Here is a 19,893-nt window from a genome sequence, read left to right as displayed (position 1 = left end):
TCGATCACCACTTCCACAATCCTCGAGGGCTACACAAATTCAACATTCCACTCACGAGAGCGGAACTTTGGTGACTGTGCAGATACTGCCAACGCGAGCCTACTCGCTGTTCGTGGAGTGCGAAGAGCACTACTACGACGTGATCTCGGGGCTGGTAGAGGCAGCACTGCGCGAGGAAGAGAGCACGTGCGAGGTGGAGCCGGTGCGCAGCGTCTTCATGTCCATCCTGCACGCGCCGGACCTCGACCTGCGCGACAAGAAGGCCGCCGTCATCGACTTCATAGCCGCCGGAATCACCACGGTCAGTCCCCACATTGGTTATGCAAGGGCAGTAGCTATCATTAGCCTCTTAAGAAAAATCTAAAGTAGATTTTTGCACGAGCAACTGTCTGGTCAACATCGACTACTCGTGAGGTGTGCGTGTCACATACCAGCATGTAAATCAGCTGCCAGACAAGTCACGAGTGGATCAGTGACGCCAGTGATCAACTGACTGTGCCGAGTGTATAGTTCTAATATTTTGGGTATTCTGAAGACTGCGCATGCTCAAAGACGGGGGACCGTAGTGTCGTCTGCTGACATCGGAAGCTATAACCGGTTCTCACTGCACTCACTCACATTTACACTCCTCAACCAATCTTATGGCGTGTGGCGCAGGGTACTTTGTGTACCACTGACACTTACCTCTTTTCCCGTTCCAGTAGCAAAAGGTCCGAAGGATAAACGACTTTTCGTAAGAACCCATGTGACCACGAATCTCTCTAAATTTACCTTCATTGTCTTTTCGCGAGTTATACGTGAAAGGAAGCAACATACTAGTTGACTCTTGTAAGAACGTGCGCTCTCGGAATTCTAAGAGTAAACTCCACAGTGATGCACAACGCCTCTCTTGCAACGTTTGCCACCGCAGTTGGGTGAGCATTTCCGTCACGTTTTCAGGCTTACTATAAGAACCTAAATTGAATCGTTCTGATGTTCTTTGCACATTCTGTATTTTGTCTATCAATTATTTCTGGCTCGTGCATAGACAAGGAGAGTGTGGGGGGAGGTGACGCAGGGAGGGGGATGGGAAGGGGCAAGAGAGCACAAGAGAGCAAGAGAGGCAGTTGTCCCTCCCTGCCGGCCGCGGTGGTCTAGCGGTTCTAGGCGCTCAGTCCGGAGCCGCGCGACTGCTACGGTCGCAGGTTCGAATCCTGCCTCGGGCATGGATGTTTGTGATGTCCTTAGGTTAGTTAGGTTTAAGTAGTTCTAAGTTCTAGGGGACTGATGACCATAGATGTTAAGTCCCATAGTGCTCAGAGCCCTTTTTGTCCCTCCCTGGAATTTGGAGTACAGAGTTTTTATTCATTACAGAATTCTCTCACACTTCTAGAACTGAGTGGATACCCATAAATTCTCTGGGATATAATACGTTATTTTTGTCTCCTACGCCTTCTGGGGTAGCGCGCAGTCTAGGGCTCCTTGCCATGGTTCTCGTGACTTCCCCCTTCGGAGGTTCAAGTCCTCCCTCGGGCATGGATGTGTGTGTTGTTCTTAGCGTAAGTTAGTTTAAGTTAGTTTAAATAGTGTGTAAGCCTAGGGACAGGTGACGTCAGCAGTTTGGGCCTGTATGAACTTACCACCTACCCCCCCTCCCCTCCCCCCCCGCCCCCTCTCAATGGCTCCTATAGACATCAGTCTTGTAGTATGACACGTCTCGAAACTGACCTACTCAATTGTACCATAAAGGACAAATTTAGAATCTTGCCCCCCTCAGCCCCACCCCCTTTGGATAAACTGCTGACGAAGCCCAAGGGCCCAGTGTCCGAGGTCGACACTATTCAAGTATCGGTCCCAGGAGGGTTTGGCAAACTACCTCCTTAATGGGAATTTACACTTTCCGAGAATTGTTCCAGTAACTATGTCTCTCGTATCTGCCTTTCCTACGATTTGTCTTACTCATACGTGGTCGTTCCACGTTAAATGGCTCCGAGTGCATACTCCCAGACATGTAATGGATGTGACGTCTTCTAGCGATTGTTCGGTACTCGTGTAATCATAAAATAAGGTGCTTTTGTGCCTGTTTATGCGCAGGACGTTACATTTGTTTGAGCAAATCCTCTACAGGTCTTCTACATTTGGCTGCAGTTTGCTAGCTTTGCGTTATTTGTGTGTATACGACAACATCATTCGCAAACAGCCTCATGAAGCTTCCAGCATTATCCACTAGGTTAAAAGATGTGCCTTGTTTTCGTTTGAGTCACTGGTAAAGGAAATTGTGGGTAAGCCACCTGACAAAGAGCTGAGTGGCCAGTCTATGGGTACTATGGGCGGTACAGAGTTATCATAGTTAGTGGATTAATGCATCCGACTACGCAGACTGCCACTATAAAAATTCATATTTAATTTTAACCCTCATCACAACCTACTCAGAAAAAGGCGACAGGGATTGTATAAAAAGTAATGAGACTGATTTTTTGGTTTGAGTATCAACAGAAAGACCCCTTTACGACACAAAAATATGTGAACAAAGTGAAGTCTCACAGTTGGCAGTACAACTAGTGAGACTTAGAGAAAGAACAACTTTGGCCTCTACATATTATTAAAACTATTAACGCTACTCAAGGGTCGCTTCTGAATTGAATATAAAATAAAGAAAAATATCGTGCTCCCACCCTCTCTCACTAATCACTGTGATAATACCATGGCAAATTATAGCAAATTAGGCATACTACTGCAAATTAATATTGGAAAATAAAGTATGAAAGATGAGCATTGTGTATGAAAATGAACAAATATGAAAGGCGTGCATAGTGAACGAGAATGAATGCACGTCTTTCATGGTGATATATGTACTAGATTATTATAAATGATTGAAGCGATTTCGCGAATTTACTGTAGCTGTATTATGTGACATATTGTCACAAGGCTAAACACACGCATTGAAAAATTCAAAAAGATTTTTTTGGATATTACAAGTGCTCCATACTGATCCTGCAGATATCGGGTCGATAATCAAGTTGTTCTCATGTTCGGCGCAGGATGTCCTTAACACTAGTGTAAAATACTGTTGATGCAGGTAGCTTTGATGATAGAGAAGGCATAAACACTGAATCTTTGACATAAATCTACACAAAAAAATTGCACGGGGTTAGTCGAGAGACCATGGACGCCATGAAATGAATTGCTGACCATCAACTCCACTATGACTAATCCATTGGTTTCTCAATTTCCTGTTTAAGAATTATCGAACATCATGATGGAAGTGGGTGGAGCACCAAACTGTTGATAGATGAAGGCTACATTGTCGGTCTCCAGTTGTGGCATGAGGCAATTTTCCAGCACGTCCAGATACACGTGTCCTGTAACGGACTTTTTACAAAAAAAAGAGGGACTGTAAACTTTAAACCACGAGACAGCACAGAACACATCGACTATTGGTGAATCTCGAATGTGCAGCTCTATAGTGTGGTGACTCCTCCAGATTCGCCCATTGTGACTCCTTACTGTGCCATTGACAAAAAGTGTTACTTCATCATTGAAGATGAGTTTACCACAAAGTCCATCCTCTTTCATAGGCTTTTGCTGCTGTGCCGAAAATTCAAAGCTTCTGACTTTGTCATCATGATCAGGACTTGGAGCAACTGCAATCGGTAATGCTTCAGCTTCAGTCATTTCCCTAAGATCTCTCAGTTGGCTGGTTATGATGTGTTCAGCTCTCTGCTTGCTCTGTTCGTCGACTTTTTTTTTTTTTTTTTCTTTATTGAATTTCAATTCCCCCCGAAGGGGGCGGGCTGGCAGCAGCTGACGACGCCGCTCTGCAGCCTACAGAATTTGTGTTAAAAAGAGGAAGATAATAAAAAATAACAGTTGGCGATAAAATCGGTGACTTAAAGGTAAAATGGCAGAAAATTCGAGAACTTAAAACATAAAACACATGGGTGATGATGCTAAGATAATACACAAGAAGCAGAAAAATAACAGACAGCCAGTTAAAAAAACACGGCGACAGTCTGGTTTCTGTTCGCAAGATATAAATGCACACCCAGCGACAGCATGATTTCTGTTCGCAACACTGTGGAAAGACGCACAACACTGAACACTCACTTAAACACGGCACTAAAAAGTTGGCACAAATATGACACACCACAGCCGAGAGCAGGTGGGGGGGAAACTGGACAGATGATGAAGAAAATAAAAAAGGGGGGGAAGGAGAAGAAAAGTGAAGGGTGGGAGGGGGGAAAGAAGCCAATGGAGAAGACCCATAAGAGGGGTGGGGGTGCTGAGCAGACGTGCCAGGGAGTGGGGAAGGCAGAGGAGGGGAATGCAAAAGGACTCGGGGGGTGGGGGAGGAGAAGGGACACAGGGGGAGGTTGGGCGGGGAGAAAACACAGGATGGAAGGGGGGAGGAAGAGGGAGCCCAGGGAAAGGTCGGAGGAAAGGAGGGGGGTGAGGATCAGAGTTGATAGGAAGGATAAATGGAGGTTCGTCGACTTCTGCGGGCTACGTATGATACTAGCCAACAGGCGTTCAACCATTTCTTCACTCACTGCAGGCCCATCTCTCGATTTTCCCTTGCAGAGTCATCCCGAAGCGTTACACCGGGCAGACCATCGCCAAACAGAGTTGGCAGCTAATAGAGCTTTGTTGAATTTCGTTCTGGAGTGTCGCTGCAGTGTTACGGCAGACTGATGTGAACGTAACGCCTTCTCGGCGCTTCTCGCCATGTCACCGAACTGCTAACTGCTGCGCTCTCGTGGCAGAAACTTGAAGCACGGCTGCAACAATACAGAACTTCACGAGTTTTCTTACAGGATATGAATGTTGAGTTCTGTGGCAATATGGCAATTAACATTTCTACAGAGAATTTAGGAAATCACTTCAATCATGTTTAACAACCTTGTATGTATTGTTAATAGTAATGATCCTATAACGCTTTCTTGTGGTTCGTCATTAGTTATTTCTGTGCCAAAAGATTTCTCTCCATTAAGAATGATCAGCTCGGCCCTGTTTGCTGGGAATTCTACACTCCAGCCCCAAAGGCCGCCTGATTCTCTAGATACACTATCTGATCAAAAGTATCAGAACACCTGGCTGAAAATGACTTACAAGTTTGTGGCGCCCTCCACCGGTAATGCTGGAATTTCAGTAGGGTATTGACACACCCTTAGTCATGACAACAGCTTCCACTCTCGCAGGCATACATTCAATCATGTGCTGGGGGGTTTCTTGGGGAATGGCAGCCAATTCTTCGCAGAGTGCTGCACTGAGGAGAGACATTGATGTCGGCCGGTGAGGCCTGGCACGAAGTCGGCGTTCCAAAACATCCAAAAGGTGTTCTATAGAATTCAGGTCAGGACTGTGCAGGCCATTCCATTACAGGGATGTTACTGTCGTGTAACCACTCGGCCACAGGCTGTGCATTATGAACAGGTGCTCGATCATGTTGCAAGATGCAGTCGCCATCCCTGAATTGCTCTTCAACAGTGGGAAGCAAGAAAGTGCTTAAAACATCAATGTAGGCCTGTGTTGTGATAGTGCCATGCGAAACCAGGGCTGCAAGCCCCCTCCTTGAAAACCACGACCACACCATAACACCACCACTTCCAAATTTTACTGTTGGCGCTACACAGGCTGGCAGTTGACGTTCACAGGTATTCGCCATACCCACACCCTGCCATAGGATCGCCACATTGTGTACCGTGATTCGTCACTTCACACAACGTTTTCCCACTGTTCAATCGTCCAGTGCTTACGCTCCTCACACCAAGCGAGACGTCGTTTGGCATTTACCGGGGTGATGTGTGGCTTATTCACAACTGCTCGACCATGAAATCCAAGTATTCTCACCTCCCACCTAACTGTCATAGTACTTGCAATGGGTCCTGATGCAGTTTGGAATTCCTGTGTGATGGTCTGGATAGATGCCTGCCTATTACAAATTACGACCTCCTTCAACTGTCGGTTTCCACTTCACTATCACATCGGAAACAGTGGATCCAGGGATGTTTAGGAGTGAGGGAATCTCGCGTACAGACGTATGACACAAGTGACACCCAATCGCCTTACCACGTTCGAAGTCCGTGAATTCCGCGGAGCGCCCCATTCTGTTCTCTCACGGTGTCTAATGACTACGGAGGTCGCAGGTATGGAGTTCCTGGCAGTAGGTGGTAGCACAATGCACCTTATATGAAAAACGTATGTTTTTCGGGGTGTCCGGATACTTTTGATCACATAGTGTATACCGTTCTCTCGCATTTTGTTCATTATCCAACAGCGCGGAACTGAATCGACGGCCTTCCGGAAGTCATACATTGAGCATGATGAACTTGTATTTTATTTGCTACATGGTTACACACACAATACATTGGAAAAGTTCTGATACTTGTAACAGAAAAGAAAGACATTGGGCTGCAAAGAAAATGCACACAGCAAAGAGTTGTAAGAACCAAAGAAAGTAATGTAGCACTCCAGAACGGAGTTTCTGACATATATAACAAATAAATTTGTCATTTTTACACATATTTAACACTCACACTTAAAGAGGATTCAGATTTATTATTAAGTTAAAAGTTTCTCAAGAATCTCCTGAATGCTCTGAATGTTCAGCATCTTCATCTGCATGTGAAGTGTCACCTTTAATAATGGCTTGGTTAGTAAATCGGCCTGCTGGTTCTTTGATGGAAAATGCTCCAGTATAGACTCATTCTCCTTGTACTTATTCTGCACAAAATGATAATATACATCAATATGCTTACTACACTGGTGAAATCTGGATTTTCAGTAAGTTTCACTCCACTTAAATGGTCAGTTATCAAAGTTACTTTATTTTTTGAACAAGACCAAGTCACTGAGAAAACTTTTCACCCAAGCAATTTCTCTTATTGACTCGCTTCAATATATTCAGCCTCATTTGTAGAAAGCACTAACACTCGCTGCGTCATTGAACCCCATGTGATAGTGGATTCACCAAGCTTACATGACATACCAGTTGCGGATCTTCTAGTTTCCACATTGCCAGTATAGTCTGCATCACTGTAGGCACGAAGGAGACTTTCCTGCTTTGAATGACAATAAGGTCCATAGTGCCTTAAACATATTTCAGAATCCTTTTTACAGCACTACAACATATTTTCACGATTCAAGGTGCTGACTAGCACTGTTGATTGCAAAAGTAATGTCTGGCCACGTTTCTGTTAGCAGATACATCAGACTACCCACAGCTTGTCTATTTGGAATACTTGACATATCCTTCTGCCTCCTTTATGCATATCAACACACATCTGATGATGATAATCTGCATTGTTCATCATTCATTGAATCTTTCCATTTTTCTGCCTCATCTCACGTAACTGCTTCATCATATGTTTGTGGTTCAAAAATATCTACAACAGATATATGATTCTCATCTCTTGCTGGCATCTTAATGATCTGCAATCTCTTAACTGATGTTTCCTATCAGATTGAACTGCTCCATCAGTTACTGCCTCCAGTTCACTTATCATCAGAATGTGCATCATTGTCTCTCATTTCACACATTTCTGTAGGATCCTGCCTCACAGAAATATTCTGAAGGCTGTTTTCTACAGATGATAACTTATTTTTGGGTACTAAAAAGTCCATTGCTCTTGGTGTTGATGTTTCATATATGCTGCAATTGTCCTTAAAGAGTTTTACTGTAAAATTAACATCTCTGTTGAGTTTTATTTGTTACCAGTGTGGAAATCACACATGATAAGCTTTTGTGTTTTGACCATAACCAATAAAATACCTCTTTTCAACCTTTGCATCCCATTTTTGCTTCTTCTCTTTAGGAACATGGACATAAATTTCTTCAACAAAAGTTCTGAATTATGTTTAAGCTTGGTTTCTTCCCTAGCCATAGCTCACATGGCACAATGCCCTTTCTTTACTTCTTCCAGTCGAGTTGAGTGTGAAGACTGCATAATTCATACTTCTTCCCACATTTCAGTTGGCAGTCTACTTTCCTGCATGCAAGTCATGTCTAATTCAGTGACAGTTCTATTTTCACTTTCAGTGTCTCTGTGTTGTTGTTGGACCTCTTAACTGCAAAACTCTAATCCATTATCTGTCCTTAATGTCTTTATGCTCCTGCACAAATGTTTCTTATTCAGTTTAAAGAAGGAGCCAATTTATTCTTGATGAAGTACACCCTTCTCCACTGACTATAGTCACACTGAAACTTCAGATCTTGAAAATTTATGTTGGCACGTGACAAAACTTGTTTAACTTGCATGATATTCTGAGGTACCATCACTTTGTGCCACCAAAAAAGGTCCACAAGCAGCAACATTTGCACAAAACTCATGATTTGACACAACCTTAAATTTTGTTTTTAATAGTTTGTCATGTCTGCCTCTCACAGCAACAACACTTTCATCCTTTAAAAAATTACACATTCTATTGTCAGACTGATGTGTCATAGCTTTGTTGAGAACTGAACCAAAGCAGAACAGACTGTAGGTTAACTCAGGAGTGTACAAAACCTTAATGATGTCCATTCTAGAGTAGGCCAGAATATTAATATCCTCAGATCCAAGAGCAGGAATGTGTTTTCCATCACCAATACATGGGTGCTGATGACCAGGCAGTTGAGATCCCCACAAACCGAACATCATCATCATCATCATAATCATCATCACCAATACAAACAGGCCTCATCTCTGGAAATTTTGCATAGGTGGTGAACCACTAATACTGACTGAACATGTGTTCGGTTGCCATGTACCATACTTCTCCAGTTGTACCTCAGTCATCTGCACTGAACATTGCTTCTCTAATTAGAGCTTCTCCAGTGGGTGAAGAATGGTTTGCAGTTGGGTTTTACACTATTTGCAATCATTGATCCAGTGACCTGGCTTGTGATAATAGTGACAAGTGCCTGATTTTGCAAAATGATTGTGTTTCTTACCACCATTTTTATGAGAGCTGTTGCTTGCTGCATATGCTTTACTTTCACATGTATCACTTATGTTCATTCTATTTTTCTGAACGGCAAGCCTGGAAATCAGTTTGCTAAGTGTTCATTCACCTGCCTGCACAAATTCCTGTGCACTGACAGAATATTTGTATGCCATTGGTAGAATCATCAGAATTTTTGTAACACTCATCTATTCAGGTATTTTCTCACTTAGAAACTACAAGCAGTATGTGTCACCATATCATTAGCTGATTTCTCTTTCAAAGTATACAACTGATGCAGTAACGTGTAAACACTGGTTCTAGACTTTTGTTGATAAATAGAAACTAGCTTGTCCCACATTTGTTTTCAAGTGTTGAAGTTCATAATATGCAGCATAGTGTTTTCTTCAACAAACATGGCAATAATTCATTGAGCTGTTTTGTCACACTTCATCCAGGCTGCAATCAACTTGCTGTACACAGTGTTATCAGATGTATCTTCAGGCAGATAATACAAATCATTGACAACTGTTCAAGCATTGTGTGATTTCAACACTATGCATACTTGAAACTTCCAGACAGTCCAATTTTCATCACCTTTGAGTTTATTTATATGGAAAATCTCACTTTCCATCTTGAGGTTAAGTTATTTTTGTTTTCACAGATGGCCAGAAAACTAACCTCGCATGGTGCAATCATATTTGATTTATTATTCCATGTTAATTAGTAAATTTTCACAAAAATATTATTTGTCTTGTGTTTCTGGGCCCGTAACCTGTTCGGACTGATTATTTCTTGGTTGAAAAATAATACATCGAACATGATGAGCTTGTATTTTATTTGCTACACAGTTACACCCACAACACATTGGAAAAGAATGGGTGCTTGTAACAGAATAAAAACATATTGGGCTGCAAAGAAAATGCACACAGCAGAGAGTCATGAGAACCAAAGAAAATAAATTAGCACTCCAGAACTGAGTTCTGAACATGTATAACAAATAAATTTGTCCCTTTTACACATTTTTAACAATTTTAAAGGTCTTTTAGTACCCAGCTTCTCTGAGACCTCTTTATAAAACATTCATATCTGTTTTAATATCTACTATGCTACTAGACCCTCAAAGTCAACTGAATGATGGTGAAAGTTCAGTGAAGACAAAAGAGGCCACAGAGAAAAAAGACCCACTTTTTTATATATTACGATCACCCCCTCCCTTCCATCTGTAACTCAGAGGACAAATGGTATGCATGTGGGTCTACCTGAGACAAATGTGACACTCATTCTGAATAATGGAAAAAACTGATATAATGGTTCATCACAGTAAGCCATTATTCTGAATAAGGTAGTGCTCTCATTTGATAGGGTGTTGGTGAAAATCTATGTGTGAAATTGTGGTCATAGTGTACTAAGTTTGTTTCTTCTGGATAATGAGCAACACACACCTGTAGCTTTCAGGTATGAAGTCAGAGACAAAGAGAATGTGGAAGTAATCTAATGATCAGAGTTCCTGCTGGGCTAGCTGTCATGTGCTGTTCAAATGCAACTCTTTTTTTTATATATATTAATTTGCTGATGTTTGAAAATATCTATTGACTGTAGCACCTTTTGCTATACTGCCCTTTCCATTTTTTGTTTTTATACATTTTTTCCTCTTTCAGCTTGGGAGCTCACTCACTTTTCTGATGTATAACTTGGCGAAGAATCCATCTGTACAGAGTCGTTTGCATGAAGAAATCTCTGTCCTAGTGCCTCATGGCGCTCCAGTGACCAGTGAAAACCTTCGAAATGCGAAGTACTTGCGTGCAGTCATATCAGAATCTTTCAGGTAACTATGAAATTAGTAATAGCTATCTAAAGTACATGAACATGTGAAAAACTGTTTTGTCTTAGGTGGAACTCATGTAACTGATTTCACAAAACTTTTTACATAATTCAGATAACACATGTTACATCTTCCTTGAGTATTGGAGGTGGGAACGTTAAAATATATCACAAGACAGCAATTTCAATTCAAAACTTCATTTCATATATTTATGTATAATATTTTGTAACATATGTGTGGTGTCAGTTTACCACATCATTCTTTTTGAAAACTGTTGTAATCGCATAATCATGTAAACACAGTATTTTCTTGTGTTCATTCAAAGTTAGAAAGTTCCTTTGCTCTCATAAACTAAATATTGATGTTTTCCCTTTTCCAAGATGTCTACACTTTCCATAAATAAAGAAGCCATGTCTCGGTACCCATAGCTATAAATGAGTATCAGAGGTTATTAAATGTATTATTATATCTTCATCAGGTTAAAAAGTTCTATGTTTGTTTCAGAGTGCTGCCTGCTGCTATATGTCTTGCCCGTATACTGGAAAATGAACTGGAACTTAGTGGCTACTCCCTACCAGCTGGGGTAATTCTCATCGCTTGTACTTTTCTTTTCTCATTATACACAAAAATAAATTAAAAGTAAAATTTATCTCTGAACTATTAGTTGAAACTGTACTTTATGATAAGTGGATCTTAAAAATGCCTTATATAAAATTGTAATTCCTAAAAGTTTACCAGCACCTAACAAAATCCATGCAATGAAAATTAATCTGTTTACATTTCAGTGTGTTGTCCTATGTCACACATGGCTGGCAAGCCTTGAAGAGAAAAATTTCACTAAAGCTAAGGAATTCCATCCTGAAAGGTGGATTCCTGAAGAGCGAGAAAAACTGTGTTTCACAAACCACAGTCCTGAACTCCTCATACCATTTGGTTCTGGCACAAGAATATGTCCTGGGAAAAGGTTTACAGAAATGGTTCTTGAAGTGTTCCTTGCAAAGGTAAGATCTGAAATATACAAGATAAAACTGTTTTATTTTGCCCATACCACAATAACAGGAAATACTGGAAATTTTGAAGTGTAATCAATAAACTGATTACATTACTATAATTCCTGAATGTATAGGAAAGGCATGTTGTATCTGAAGATGAAAAGAACAAGTTATTATCTAACTGTAGGTGTTGTATATATATATATATATATATATATATATATATATATATATATATATATATATATATAACAGAGGGAAACATTCCACGTGGAAAAAATATATCTAAAAAGAAAGATGATGAGACTTACCAAACAAAAGCGCTGGCAGGTCGATAGACACACAAACAAACAAAAATATACACACAAAATTCAAGCTTTCGCAACAAACTGTTGCCTCATCAGGAAAGAGGGAAGGAGAGGGAAAGACGAAAGGATGTGGGTTTTAAGGGAGAGGGTAAGGAGTCATTCCAATCCCGGGAGCGGAAAGACTTACCTTAGGGGGAAAAAAGGACAGGTATACACTCGCACACACACACATATCCATCCACACACACAGACACAAGCAGACATATCATGTCTGCTTGTGTCTGTGTGTGTGGATGGATATGTGTGTGTGTGCGAGTGTATACCTGTCCTTTTTTCCCCCTAAGGTAAGTCTTTCCGCTCCCGGGATTGGAATGACTCCTTACCCTCTCCCTTAAAACCCACATCCTTTCGTCTTTCCCTCTCCTTCCCTCTTTCCTGATGAGGCAACAGTTTGTTGCGAAAGCTTGAATTTTGTGTGTATATTTGTGTTTGTTTGTGTGTCTCTCGACCTGCCAGCGCTTTTGTTTGGTAAGTCTCATCATCTTTATATATATATATATATATATATATATATATATATATATATATATATATATATATATATATATATATATATGTGTGTGTGTGATAATTGCACCTACTTTTTGATTCACAAGATATAAACTCAAGTGCAACATTTTTACTTCATCTCATACATATTATTATCTGCATTATTAATGCCATGAAACAATCACGTAGTCAACTTTGTTACATTTATCATGCAAACCATATATTTATCAAATACAAAAAAGGTAAATAATAAAATTTTCTTCTTTATATTTATGTATTGTTGTAATTGTTAAAGAAAATGTCTAGTAAGTGTCTCTATAGTGTTTACTGAGGCTGCAGAACAGCTGATATTATCAAAGCATAAAAAAAGTTACTGAACATTTGAAATAAAAAATAAATAAATAAATAAAACTACAAAAGATTTCTCATAACAGAGTGTTGAAACTTGTCTTATTCTTACACATGTCTTATTTACGAAGATTTTTTTGGTGCAAATAGTCTTTATTTAGATGAAAAAGGTATACTCTACATTCCTGCATAGCTTTCAAGCACCCTCATTGAATAACACAATTATAAATATTGAAGATCAAATTTTAAATTTTTGTCTTTCTACAAGTTTATTGTCAGATTTCTTTACAATTTAATAAAACAATACTTCTCTGTAGAGGTAGCATGTCACAACACTTCCATGGTTCCTGCACAGTTAAATACAGATTTTCATGTGAAGTCACTTAGATATTTGAATATCAGTTCTCTTAGAACCCGATTTGTAATACACCATGTGATCAAAAGTATCCAGAAACCTGGCTGAAAATGACTTACAAGTTCATGGTACCCTCCATCAGTAATTCTGGGATTCAGTATGGAGTTGGCCCACTTTTAACCTTGATGACAGCTTCCACTCTCGCAGGCATATGTTCAGTGAGGTGCTGGAAGGTTTCTTGGGGAATGGCAGCCCATTCTTCATGGAGTGCTGCACTGAGGAGAGGTATTGATGTCAGTCGGTGAGGCCTGGCACAAAGTCAGCGTTCCAAAACATCCCAAAAGTGTTCTATAGCAGGGGTTCCCAACAAACTTTTCTCGAGGACCCCCTGATGGAGCATGATTGGTACCTTGTCATATCACAGTATCAAGTACCTAAAAAAGCCAAATTAAGAGCCTTTTTATACGTTTTCTATTTTTGGTACTTAGAAAAAACATTGACATAGTCATTATTGAAAAAATATTGAGCTTAAAACTTTTTCAATTTAGCCATCTTTGTTATTGTTAAGTTTTTCATTACTGCTTAAAATCTTTGTCTTCAAATCTGGGTGTTTAGTATAACAAACTCCTTAAAAAGGATAAAAATTGAGTATGAACTGAAAATTACAGGAAAAAATTAAAACTGAGTATATTGGCCTTTCAAGTGTACTGCACTTGAGATTGCACTGAGTAGACATGTGTGAAAAATAAGAAAACACTAATTTCATACAAGGTATTATTTATTTGAAAAAATACAGTTATAAAAGAGTACTCCATCAGTATACAGCTAGTTTTAATTTCCAGTCCTTGATAAGATGAGTTCAATCTGACCTTTGAGTCCATTATTTCTGAAATATTAGGTTCCAAACTTGAAACTTTCATTCTGAAATCTGACTGCATGTCGAGCCGATTCCTATATTTGTTTTTCATGAAACACATGGAAGAAAATGCTTGCTCATACCGATATATGGTTGCAAATAGAAGGATGTTTTTCATTCCCTTATCTCCAAGTCCTTAGTCCTTGCGTGCTGATGCCCAGAAGTCTGTAATTTTATCACCTATGAAAATGTTTATCATCGTACCACAGCTTGACAGATCCACAAGTTGATCTTGCTCTTCTTCAGTGAGGCCTTGTATTTTGTCTATTTCTTCACAGCTGAAGGGATTTTGAAACCATCTGTCGTCAGGGTCAGGTTCAGGGAAATACTCTCTAAAAGTGGTGGCTAGGCTGTGTAGATGCTCGGCTACATTGATCGTGATCTGGTCAGGCAAACTCTCGTCTGATGAGTCCAAGAATTATTTTAAAGTAGAAAAGTTAGTTAGTTTTCTATCTTTGATGCCCAGATCTGACACTTTTTGACCATGGCACTAATCTTATCCTCAACTTTGAACATGTCTACATTTTTTCCTTGTAAACTCAAGTTTAACACATTCAAGTGTTCAAACACATCAGCTAAGTATGCAACTGAGCAAAACCAAGAGAAGTTAGTGAGAAAATCCGCTTACTTTGTGTCAAGAAGGAAGACATGAACCTCATCTCTAAGTTCAAACAATCTTGACAAGATCCTACGTCGAGAAAGCCATCTTACTTCTGTATGAATAAGAAGTTGCTCATGCTCACTGCTGATCTCTTTACACAACAAAGAAAATAATCTGGATTGCAGATGTCAAGTTTGAATGTAGTTGATGATTTGAACTACTTTGGCTACTAAGGCTTCATAAAGGATACAACACTGATTCCATTTCACCTCAGGGGCTACTGCTTTGATACGAGCTAGAAGTCCTGTATTTTGGCCAGCCATTGACTTTGCTCCATCCGTTGACAAGCGTACACATTTTTTCCAGGTTACATCGTGTTCATTGAGATAATTATTTAATGCAGTAAAAATATCGTCTGCTGTTGTATGCAGTAGTTCGCATGAAAAAAGAAGATCTTCAAACACTTGGTCTTGCCATAAGAATCATGGAAAAACCAACATTATAGCTTTTTTAGATATGCCTGTGCTTTCATCCAATTGTAGAGCATACATGTCACTCATGGAAAATCTAGCCAGCAATGTTTCTTCGATGTTAACTGCCATATCAGTAATTCGTCTTTGACCAGTATTATTTGAGGCCGGGACAGTTCCTTATTACCTTAGGAGCTGCATCACCTAACATTGTCTTGCAAAGTATTATTGTGATGGCAGTATAAGTTCCTCAGCAATTGTGTGGTTTTTCCCACATTTAGCAACAAGCTGAGCCACCTCATAAGATGCAAGGGTTTGCATTTTCATTTACATTTGCACCACAGTCTTTGGTAATTGTTTTATAAGATGTTTTCAACTCTCCTAATTTATTTTTGAAAAAAATCTAATGACTTACTTTTGCACTCTGGATGCCTTGTTTCAATATGGCACTGGAGTTTTGCTGGTTTCATAGCAAATTAAACATTGAGGTTTAGGCTGTTGCTCAGGTCCAGTGAATGTATTTCCAAGTAATCAGAGTTATATTTTCAAATTTTTCCAGTACACCTAACACTGACTTTGGAAGGGTTAGGTTCAAGGGACGCCGACGATTTAGGTTCAATGGACACTGACAACTTTGGTTCGAGAGTCACTGACTTACTTGCTTGAACATCAGATGCATTATCTTCCTCTTCATCTGTAGGCCTTTCTTGTTTTTACAAACCACTTTTTAACCAACAGTCCATTTTTAGCTATGCGAACTGTAGCTTCCACAAAAAACAACGCTTTACAAATACTACTGTTTTAATACAAAATATTGAATATGTAAACAACACAGTCTGTGAAAGCACTGGCAATAAATTAACAATGGCCAATTGTCATCTGAAATACGAGTTTCTGTGTAAAGTGACTGTCAGTTTCCAGAATGAGATTTTCGCTCTGCAGTGGAGTGTGCGCTGATATGAAACTTCCTGGCAGATTAAAACTGTGTGCCGGACCAAGACTCGATCTCGGGACCTTTGCCTTTCGCAGGCAAGTGCTCTACCATCTGAGCTACCCAAGCATGACTCACTCCCCGTCCTCACAGCTTCAATTCTGCTAGTACCTCGTCTCCTACCTTCCATACAGCACTTGCCCGTGAAAGGCAAAGGTCCCAAGTTCAAGTCTTGGTCCGGCACACAGTTTTAATGTGCCAGGAAGTTTCATGACTGTCAGTTGTCAGCTGCAAAGAGGCAGCTCATGCAGTCTAACGGCATACAGCAGAACTATTTGCCTCTATCTTATTATAGTTTTGCTCTAGAGTATGCTAGTGTCAGTTGGCTCTAGGAAGATGCTAGATGCAGACGTTAGTGTTTGCTAAAGCTCTACTCATGCAGGAAGAAGCCGAAACAAAAAATCTGTTATCATATGAAATATATTTAATATATTTTTTTATTCTTATAGCATCTCGTGGACCACCCTGACATACCTCGCGGATCCCTGGGGGTCTGCGGACCATCTGTTTGGAACCACTGTTCTATAGGATTCAGGTCAGCACTCTGTGCAGGCTAGTCCATTACAGGGATGCTATTGTTATGTAATCACTCCGCCATAGGCTGTGCAGTATGAACTGGCACTCGATCATGTTGAAAGATGCAGTCACCATCCCTGAATTGCTCTTCAGCAATGGGAAGCAAGAAAGTGCTTAGAATATGAAATTAGGCCTGTGCTGTGATAGTGCCATGCAAAACAACAAGGTGTACAAGCCCCCTCCATGAAAAACACAACCACACCATAACACCACTGCCTCCGAATTTTACTGTTCGCACTACACACGCTGGCAGATGACGTTCACCGGGCATTCGCCATACCCACACCCTGCCATAGGATTGCTACATTGTGTACCGTGATGCATCAGTCCACACAACGTTTTTCCACTGTTCAATCATCCAGTGTTTACGCTCCTTACACCAAGCGAGGCACCAGCATGATGTGTGGCTTATGAGTAGCCGCTCAACAATGAAATCCAAGTTTTCTCACCTCCCACCTTACTGTCATAGTACTTTTAGCGGATCCTGATGCAGTTCGGAATTCCTGTGTGACCGTCTGGATAGATGTCTGCCTATTACACGTTACGACCTCCTTCAACTGTTGGCGATCTCTGTCAGTCAACAGGTGAGGTCAGTCAGTACGCTTTTGTGCTTTACGTGTCCCTTCACGTTTCCACTTCACTATCACGTTGGAAACCATGGACCTAGGGATGTTTAGGGGTGTGTAAATCTCGTGTACAGATGTATGACACAAGTGACACCCAGTCACCTGACAACGTTCGAAGTCTGTGAGATATGCGGAGCTGCTGAGGCCTCTGATATGGACTATCTGGCAGTAGGTGGCAGCACAATGCACCTAATATGAAAAATGTGTGTTTTTGGGCGTCTCTGGATACTTTTGATCACAAAGTATATGATTTTTAGTTGAAAGTCTCTGAAGTGGGAGATGTCATCGACTGTCATAATTTCAGCATTGAGTTACTAGCAATCCTCTATTTGATTAAAGAGTTTGTGTATCATATACTTTTCTACATACAAATGAACGTCATATTAACCAGCTAATCAGTATGGAAGTCAATATTTCCTTGTTTGAAACCCTGTAGCTGTGTTTGACATGTATTTCATTCCAAATCTGCCTTATTCACCCTTTCAGACCAAAGGCATGGTTGTAAATGGAAAATACATTGCACCAGGCAGTGTGAAGAATTATTACTGGTTTCTGGATTACAATGAAACTATTCTTCATTCCTGAATCAGAGATTTTCCACGTACACTCATTTTCTATAAAAACTCTAATTCTAGGCAAACACTGTTGCCGCCCTGACTCAAAGACTCCATTAAATTTAGTAATACAATTTTCTTCCCAATGCTAAGGTCAGACTGGTACTTCAATGCTGATAATACTAGTAACACAATAATAAATAAATAATCATCAGAAAATATACTTATTGTAGAGATAAATTATTAAAATATATTCCAAGATAAGATATCTCCATTGAATTGCAAAACTGGCATATTCAGTAGAGTTATATACTGTGAGTAATTTATGTTTTGAAGTCCCTACATCTCTAACCTCCTCAGTGTAATTTTTCTGCAGGTTTACTGTACTGTCAGAAGGGTACCACTGTCCTTTATTTTCCGATTAATGATTTACCACATGAAAATAGTATTTATTATTTAATTTTTGCAAATATTTTTCAGGTTGCAAGAGATTTTCACCTTACATTTAAAGGTGAATTGAATCTAAAGTTTGAATTCCTTTTGAATCCATCAGGACCTGTCGAATTTGTGTTCCAAGAAAGACAATAAAAAAGGAAACATTTATGTGATGTGTAAAACAGCAAAATGCCGAACCGGATGCTGTAATATCAATTTTTGTTTGACAGATGCATGCACTACACTGGAACATTAGTTGTATGTCAGAGAACTAAGTTTCACTACCAAGGATGTTGCAGAGATAAATTTATTTGCCAAAGAAAACATAGAACAAAAGTGATTAGTTATAAATAATATAATAACGTAACTGAATAAGCTATAATGTGATGTATCACTCAGAAAAGTACTGTAAGAGTATTGACAATAATATTAAGGATGGTAGAGAAAAGAAAATAAACACCTCAAAGAGATAGTGCAATGGTATAGAACATGGAATTAATAATGTGGGCAACACACTGTTGTAAACGAAGCAAACTGTCAGTCTAAGAATGGAAAGAGAAAAGCTATACTAGTGCTAAGGAAATAAAACACAGGTTAAAATGCTGAGTAAAAATTTCAAAAATATAAATGCTTTTGAAGATTGTTGGGAATGATAACATGTTTTTAAAACTTGAAAATCTATCCAAAATTCTATTTCCGGATAATTTAATACTACTTAATGATTATTTGAATAGTGTTGGTGATTTTCTATATAAGAGGTAGGCCTAATCATTATTGACAAGTATGCGAAGTACCTACAGATAGTGACTAGAGTAATTAATCATTTGTTACATAAACTTGGAAAATTTTATGTATTGATAATAAAAAGTTATTTGTTTTACATATTTTAAAGTGACATACCAAGAAGTGGAAGTGGAATGTACATCCTTCTTCAGTTTTTGGTTATACAGGTCTTCACACCCACTGTGAATATGGCTCATTTCCCACTTGTAGCTATTAATGTGACACTCTTGTGAATTATATTGTATAAGCAACAAGTACCTGAATAATACAGACTTTGTAAAGTTTGTCATACTTTGCAATTTGTGCCATTGATGTATTAATGAACAGTATGTACTTGTGAAACTTACGTAAGTGTGACTTCCAGAAACTTGTGTAATAATGTACTGTTCTGACAGAATGACTATTTTATAATTGCAAATAAAGATTTATGCAATTAATTTCTGGATATTCTACACCCAAATTGACCATCCAAATATTTGTGACAACTGAGACTCTAAATGTTACTGATGCTTCCCTTTCAGCTAAGATGGCGGTGAGTATAGATGTGGTAGTAAATCACTCCGTAAATTGCGAGTATTAAGTATCTAAAGGTGCATATTAGGTGACAAAATTATGTCAAGTGGTATTACAACATGCTCAGTGATGTATACATGGTATCACTCA

General features: G+C 39.5%; 1 protein-coding gene across 4 annotated transcripts in view; it reads left to right on the top strand.

Moving 5' to 3' along the window:
* The window catches only part of LOC126248024 (ecdysone 20-monooxygenase), a 200,917-nt gene extending 181,320 nt beyond the window's left edge, over positions 1-19,597 (top strand). For all 4 annotated transcript variants that reach the window (XM_049948620.1, XM_049948619.1, XM_049948617.1 and 1 more), the window contains 5 exons: positions 83-301; positions 10,563-10,729; positions 11,231-11,309; positions 11,512-11,727; positions 18,493-19,597. In XM_049948620.1, coding sequence (XP_049804577.1) covers positions 83-301; positions 10,563-10,729; positions 11,231-11,309; positions 11,512-11,727; positions 18,493-18,600 — 789 coding nt within the window. In that variant the 3' untranslated portion in view covers positions 18,601-19,597. The remainder of the gene's footprint in view (positions 1-82; positions 302-10,562; positions 10,730-11,230; positions 11,310-11,511; positions 11,728-18,492) is intronic.
* Positions 19,598-19,893: the final 296 nt, after the last annotated feature.

The sequence above is a fragment of the Schistocerca nitens genome, chromosome 3 (genome assembly GCF_023898315.1).
Source record: "Schistocerca nitens isolate TAMUIC-IGC-003100 chromosome 3, iqSchNite1.1, whole genome shotgun sequence".
Classification (NCBI taxonomy): Eukaryota; Metazoa; Arthropoda; class Insecta; order Orthoptera; family Acrididae; genus Schistocerca; species Schistocerca nitens.
Note: the sequence above shows the minus strand (reverse complement) of the source record. Positions and strands in the feature narration are given on the sequence as shown.